Source organism: Brachyhypopomus gauderio, chromosome 10 (assembly GCF_052324685.1).
Source record: "Brachyhypopomus gauderio isolate BG-103 chromosome 10, BGAUD_0.2, whole genome shotgun sequence".
NCBI classification, from domain to species: Eukaryota; Metazoa; Chordata; class Actinopteri; order Gymnotiformes; family Hypopomidae; genus Brachyhypopomus; species Brachyhypopomus gauderio.
The window spans coordinates 3,072,716-3,080,215 of NC_135220.1; the positions used below are offsets into that span (position 1 = coordinate 3,072,716).

The window sequence follows — 7,500 nt, forward strand, 5'->3', positions numbered from 1 at the left end:
GTTTGTTCCAGCTCAGTGACGATACCGTTGGCCAGTGACGACGAAGAGGATTTCCTTGTCAATCTACAATTTGCTATATTTACTTATGCAAGGAGTGGACATTCTGGAACAGGCAGAGACAGAAAGCTAACGGTGATGGTGTGCACTACAATGTTAATGAGATCAGAGCGGATATCTGATGGAAACCATTGAGCAGGTAACCAGCCAAGCAGTTCAGCAGTCTGGAGAGAACTGGAGAGACATGCCTAGCACACAACATACCTCATTTAAGTTACAATTGACCTAGTAAGATGGCATATATGATATACGTATGCTATTAGCTTGGAATAAATGCTGATCAGTTAAGTGTCATTTTAACAAACCACCAATACACTACTTAAAACCACTGCTCAAAGTGGGCCAGTACTCACCATGCAGTAATGGCACTTCACTACATTTTAAACTTCATTACCCAGAGACACTGTGATGTGATGCTGATTTGTTTCTGATCTCTATTACAAATCTAGTACAATACAAGTTACATTGATGCTAGTCTACGTAGTGCTCAATTATGTTGGTCTGCAACCAAAAGGTCACAGAGAATGTGCGACGTACCCAGAGTATTAACCATTAATGTAGCATCAACAACATTAGATGAGGTTATTGCTAGCTCAGTCAGCTACTTGACAGTGTTAATACAGATAAAGGGCCCGATTATTGGTCAAAGGATCAAGCGATGAATGCTCGCCAAGGTTAATTCTTCGTTTGAATCGCTTACGATCAGGTTTCGGAGGCAATTCAAGACACTTTATACTCAATATTATTATTTTATGTACAGTAGTGAGGTGAATGTGTGTCATTTCGCCAAGAAAAAATGGTGTCACTTTTTATATTTACATATTCTTTATTAATATTAGTTATTATTTTAATGTAATAATAGTAAAATAATTATTTTAATCATTTATATTGTTGCGTTATTATTATTATTATTATTATTATTATTCATAATACTATTTTATCATTAGATCATAAACATGATTTAGTAGTTTTGGTTTCACCCCCCTCGCTGGTAACTTGTTCTCCGTTGGTTCCAGAGTTTCTGTCTCCTCACGTGTCGACATTTTAACAGCTGTCAAAAAAGGTAGCAGCGGTGTCTAAAGTGTAGCCAAAGCACTGATGTTTCATGACGACAATATTTATCCTGTATGAGTCATTTACATACCTTACTTAGGATGACAATTTAAAAAATTGGTAGTCCTAAAACTCACATAGACCAAGAATTAAGAAAACATTAAGAATACTAGAATAATTTCCAAATTACGAATGTTTTCATCAAGCCGGTTATAGCTAGAATTGACCTGACAGTATTAAACTAATGCGTCATTTGTTAATAATAGATGCCATTATTACAGTTTATGGAAAGGTTGTCCTGACGTCAAAAGAGCCTTATTTACAAACACTATATGTGCATCATAGTTTAAATTACAATAGTTTCGAGATGTCCTGAAATATATATCTTGGTCTTCTTGGATAGTAAGTATAAACTCGTTATTACGCTTGAAAACGCATCGCGGTTCTTTCGCCACTACTTAACAAGGAGGATATTAACCGTGGCCTCTTGTTGAGGCTCATGCAGTCGGTGTTTTATCAAAGCCTGATCTGTACAGTGCACGGGCCAGCGTTACATTGTCCAGAGTGTTATGATGGACATTTGGAGGACAAACCCCCGCCCTCTCCTCCCTGCCCTCCTACACCCGCCCCCTCCTTGTGAACTCTGGACTATTCTCTTCCCGTGTAAGCCTGCTTGTTGATGAAACTGTGTGGTATAAAGGTCCTTGAGGACACAGGGAAAGGTTGCCCTTTGAGCCTGACCATATATTTTTGTTGACTAAGTTAAACTCTAAATTACAATAATAATAATAAAAGAAGAACGGCAACAGCAACAAACCAACAAAAATACAACAAAACAACAATAATAACTGCTATTATTAATATTATTATTACTGAAATTTTGAGACAAATTTAGTTTGACAAATCTTTTAAAAATGCCTTTCGGGCATTCGGGGATTGTTGGAAAGACACTTCAATAACAGTAATAAATAGATATATAAGCTTTAGACTTTTGACTTTGCCACTACAACAATATTATAAAGTTTCAGTTTAAGTTGTGTTGCCAGAAGATACCTGGCTTGTGAAACCAGGCAGGTTGAAGGATGTCTGAATTATATTCAACATCCTGATGCAATCATTCAGTCTTATGAGATCAGTGCAAAAAAAAAAGATATTCCTACATCACCTTTAAACAGCTTGGTTTGTCTATTTTGGGGAATCTGTAAGTCTGAATCCCACATATATTTGGTGTCACTGTGCATTTAGTTTGTGTATATTTTTTTCACAAGTTCATTCCATGACTCGCGTTCTTGTACAGAAGTTCAGTCGACAATCTTGAGAAACTCTCTGGGGTAGACTTATTCTTGTCCACCAAATAAACAATGTTATAAGTGGAGATGATTTCCAGGAATCATCTGCAACTTAATCCTGGGTTCTGGCTTGATGGATGAGTAGATCACACACGATCACCTGCTTTGCTCAACACGTGAGTGTAAGTGGGCAACAGGGCGATCTTTAAAGGAGCAGGATACTGACGGTGGAGCACATATACGTCGAGGGGCTTAGAGCACCGTCCTGAAATGGGAGGGGTCGTATAAGTGTTTCATTGAGAATGTGTGCCTTGAAAACTTATTACTTATAAGTGTTACCTTGATTTTGTGTGGTGTGCTGTACAGAGAAGGTTGCAATACAAGATCAATAACGAGAAGTGTAAAACCCTAGCAGTGCACCATGGCGTGTTGGTTAAAGTTGGTTAAAGTGCATTTGACCCCTCCCCATCTAAAATTAGACCCTGTCACACTAGAAAGCAGCATGAAGCAGAAACCCAAACCGTCCCGTCTGGACCCCATAGCTTGAAGCTCATCCCTCCTTCTAGAGAACGTCTGCTCCCTGTCCTGCAAAGTGTGGATACACATCCACCCTCGTGGGTTAAGTAATGATGTGTATCTGGGACAGATCTCCTGTGAGATTGAATGGCGTGAGTCATTTGTGTGCGCCAACGGTGGTGCATCAGACCCCAGTTCTACTGACATGGTTCATTCATTTGCCAGAGGAAAAACAATTGATTTGTTTCCAAAACACTTCACTCTCACTTGCATCACATTCCAGTATAATTGTGTATGGTACATTTGCCTGGAGGGTCTAAACCAGCTCATTTGGCTCTTAATCATCTTGTTTACACGGATCTGGCGATTCTTATTAGTGGTGCCAGTGGTCAGGAGCACAGCTGACCACAGTCTTCTACTTACCAGAGATGTGTTTACACTGGACATAGAACTGAAACTTTCATATTTAGAAGCTATGTAAGTCACAACTCACAAATACTTAATAGATAAGTAAATACTCTGTTATAAGTGAAAATACTCCCTTCTTTGCACCTTTATAGAACTGTCATTAATCCCAGCTACAGAAACCAGTGCTTTCTGTCATCTTTATAAACGAGACATCATGAATCTAAAGATTAAGAACATATCTTTCAGAAATGGAAAATGCTGAAGAAAATGATCTCCTGTTCTAAGATGAATAAATAATACAACCATAACAAGAAAATAATCCACTGTCATAATCCAAGTCATAATCCACTGTCATAATCCCTTTTCCATGGGCGCCTCGACAGAGACATTTGATATTGTTTGCAAACTGTAGACTGTTAAATTTTTTTAGAGTAGACAAATCGCCCCATTTATTATACAGCAGCTAAGTAATGTGATATTACATGCATGCATTTGACTGACGACCGTAATACCCCTTGGCTTCATTGCTTAAATCCTATAATGATCGCTGTTGCTGGGAGTGATTTTCAAAAGAATTTTTATGGAGGATGCAGACACATCTGGCTTCAGTCCTTAACAGTAGTCGAGCGATGGTTAATAATGAGGTCATTCGTTGGGCTGTGGTACAACTCGTCGTCTAATTCTAAGTTCTGCTTTGATCTTGGACTCCCATCGACTGAGCTCGAAGTCGTCGTGCAGGTCTTTCCTGCACCGGCGTGTTTGACAAAAGCCAGACAAAAATGACTTTAATTGCTGAGCGTGCTTGTCGCCTTCAGCGTTGGTGTTGACGACAGACGCGGGTCCAGCCTCCGTCAATAATCCGCCAATCCCGAGCAGCTGAACAGGCGAGCCTTCACAAGCCTTCCCCACATTTCTGTTATAACCCGCACACTTGCAATCATGTGACAGTAATGTAGTGAGCTACTACACAACGCAGCTCGCTCGCCTTTGCCATGCTAAGCTTGACTCAAGGGCAAATCCACGTCGCTGATCGCTGAAATATTTTGCCAACAGGAGAGGGATCATACAACAGCAACAGATAAAGAGATCTAGCACATGTGATATATTGAGGTGAGTTTGATCATGTTTTGATTATTATTTATTATCGTTTGCTGTCATTTGTTTAGGAACGTATACCTGTGCAGTTAGACCATAAAACGTCGAGCAGGAGAGTTTCGAAGAATTTTCTGTTGCCCAGGAGTATTAAGTCATGAGACAAATGTGCTCCAAGCATGTGAGATTTTACTAATGGCTGTCCGGGCACATGTTGACATTGCGTTCGTAGTTTATTCTCGGTCATACAATGCAAATATAGGGGGGGGGGGTGCGTCTCAGCTTTATTATACCCGTTCTAAACTGGTAGGCTGTCAATGTTAGGAGAGCTTTGGCCAACGAGGAGCGAATATGTGTCACTGTTAAAGAGCTTTTTTAGCCATCGAAGACTAAAACCATTCTTTCACTTTGTTATTTCACTTTGTGTGAGGATACATTTGTGCAAACACACTTTAAAATCCAGCTGCTCGTTATACTACAGGGGTGTACATTTAAAACTCTTGACATTTTTGTAGTTAAAAATCTCTTACAGATTTTAGCAATGTTTTTTTTTACTACAAAAAATGCAAAGAGCAGCTGGAATTTAAAGGTGAAAAGTGTCAGTCTCTAGAGCCATTCGTGCACCTATTACACGTATGAAAGGAAACTTTTCTAGAACGGAATGAAAACTTGCTTGTAAGCAAGTGCAGTCCTTCAGGGCAGTCGGGTTAATTATACAGTGCTGAACGTGTCAACTATAATAATCGTCCAGATAGACTAGGTTCTGTATTCATAGTGTTTGTGTATAAATATGTTAATATAGGTACACACATACATACGTGCACAGACACACAAATGTTTCTTCAAGTGAAATGATTTTTCATATTTTAGATGTGTACAAGCACAAGCTGTTAGCTTGTGCTATCCTGGTTATCACACACACACTTGTTTTGATTGGCCTATGGACAGCTTTTACAGTGTTAAAGTGTCATGTGCCGAAGAGATTGTGCCAAATATTGTGCAGAATATACTTTTACACAGTTTTTGTTTGTATTCTCTTTCTTCATAAAGACTGAGGTAAAGTCATCCATAAGAGACAGCCAAGAGAAGGAGTTTTTGACCAGGTGGCGACCAGGAATGGTGGATCGCTTGCTGCTGGAAGAACAAACTTTTCAGCCTTATAGTTACACAGTGCCAGCCCACCATCGTTTGGAGATGGTGACGGACGAGGGCGTTTACCACGTGCTGCCGTCTCCTTTCTCTGAGGATGAGCTGAGCGACTCGTCCAGCTCGTGCTCCTGCTCCAGTCCCGAGTCGCACGTTCTCGGCTCCAGCTGCAGTAGCAGCGGCTCCAGTGGTGAGAGCCAAGATGGCGGCGAGAGCCAAGATGGCCTCCTGGACTTCTTCATCTCCCAGGCCACTCTGAGTCAGTTCTCTCCTCCACAGAGCACCGCTCCGGCTGTGGTCCCTCCCGTCCTCCCCATGGGTCTGGCCTGGGAGTCTCGTAGGGATCGGGCCATCGCCAAGGAGGAATGCTTTGAGTTTCCCATATTTCCTGGAGATCTGGAGGCACATGCAGGGCTATTGTTTCAGCCCACACTGGAGGAGATTGAGGAGTTTCTGGAGGAGAACATGGAGGTGGTTGCGTTAAAGGAGGAAGCCAGCGACGGGACAGTGACTAGCATGAGTGAACAGGTATCTTCACCAGAACCACAGACACACAGCCCTGACCAAACAGTGCCTGTCTGTAGTGTGTCTGCTACAGCTTCCGCTGATCCAGAGGGTACGCAGTGCTCACCAAGCCCCTCAGCAGCAACTCAAACTGGGGTGATAAATGAAGAGTCCTGTGGGAAGGCATCGGTGTTGGAGGGCTCAGGACTGCCCGTCATCTTGCAGATCCAGCCTGTTCAGATTAAACAGGAGCCCAGTGCCAACACACCGTCTGCCGTGCAGCCATTGCCTCCTGCTCCTGACATCAAAATCGCCCAGCTGCTCGTGAACATCCAGGGACAGACGTTCGCTCTGGTGCCCCACATGATACCGCCGGCCGGCCTCAGTGGCCCTTCCTCCAAGTTCGTCCGCATCGCTCCCGTGCCCATCGCGGCCAAACCAGCCGGGCTCGGGGAAAACGCTACCGGGGGTGTTCAGGGAGGCCTCCTCGTTGGAGGTCAGAAATTCCAGAAGAGTTCCGTAGCCGATCTCATCAAAATGCACAAGTGTACTTTTCCGGGATGTGCCAAGATGTACACCAAGAGCAGCCATTTGAAGGCCCACCTGAGAAGACACACAGGAGAGAAACCTTTCGCCTGCACCTGGCCAGGATGTGGCTGGAGGTGAGTACGAGACCACAGGGTCGTGCTGGACATCATTCTTTACTCCTGCACAGCTGGACAGAATTGTCAGGTTTACCAGAAAATCTCTTCATCGCTTGGAGACATCTGTAAAGGGACACCACAGATATGCTAGAATGCTTCACAAAGTAAATATTCAGGGCTACTGTGCATAAAAACAGGGTTTTGTCACCATATCTTGTGTTTGGCCCTTTCTTTTGGGTTTGACATTTGAAACGTGAAGATGCTACGTGGCTCAGTGTTGCAGAGCACCTCGGTTAACTGTCTGGTAGGCGCTTCTGAGCTGATAAGTGACCGACCGTTGCAAAAGCAGTGGAGCAGATCACTATCTGTGTTGACTTTTCATCTGTGAACTTAAAACAGGGGTCAGCAGGGAGTTTAAACAAAACATACAAATAAAATGCATCCAAAATAGGCATAAAATAGACATGATTAACACAATCAAAATATGAATCTGAGACACTTTATGCCGTAAGAGCACAGATGAAACGTGAGCATCTTGACTGTCAAGACAACTGCATATTTGGGAATACCACGTAGGATTTAAGGGATGACGAGTCCTTTAAAGCAGACATCATCTGCTATAAATGCTATACGCAGTTTGCCCTTTGAATGTGGTCTCATTTGGTGTTATCTCTGTTGTTTTGAAGATTAGATAAAGCCTTTGAAGTGCTGTCAGACTTTGCCCGATACAACCACTTTTGTTCTCTGTTTATATAGTGTCTTCCACTGCTCTTGCAAGCATGCTTGATAAA

At 42.4% G+C, this 7,500-nt stretch overlaps 1 protein-coding gene across 1 annotated transcript in view; it reads left to right on the plus strand.

Moving 5' to 3' along the window:
- Positions 1 to 4,198: 4,198 nt before the first annotated feature.
- klf15 (Kruppel like factor 15) overlaps positions 4,199 to 7,500 on the plus strand; it is an 8,859-nt gene continuing 5,557 nt past the window's right edge. Inside the window, exons 1-2 of the mRNA XM_077018738.1 lie at positions 4,199 to 4,433; positions 5,466 to 6,727. Of these exons, the coding sequence (XP_076874853.1) occupies positions 5,532 to 6,727 (1,196 nt within the window). The 5' untranslated portion in view covers positions 4,199 to 4,433; positions 5,466 to 5,531. The remainder of the gene's footprint in view (positions 4,434 to 5,465; positions 6,728 to 7,500) is intronic.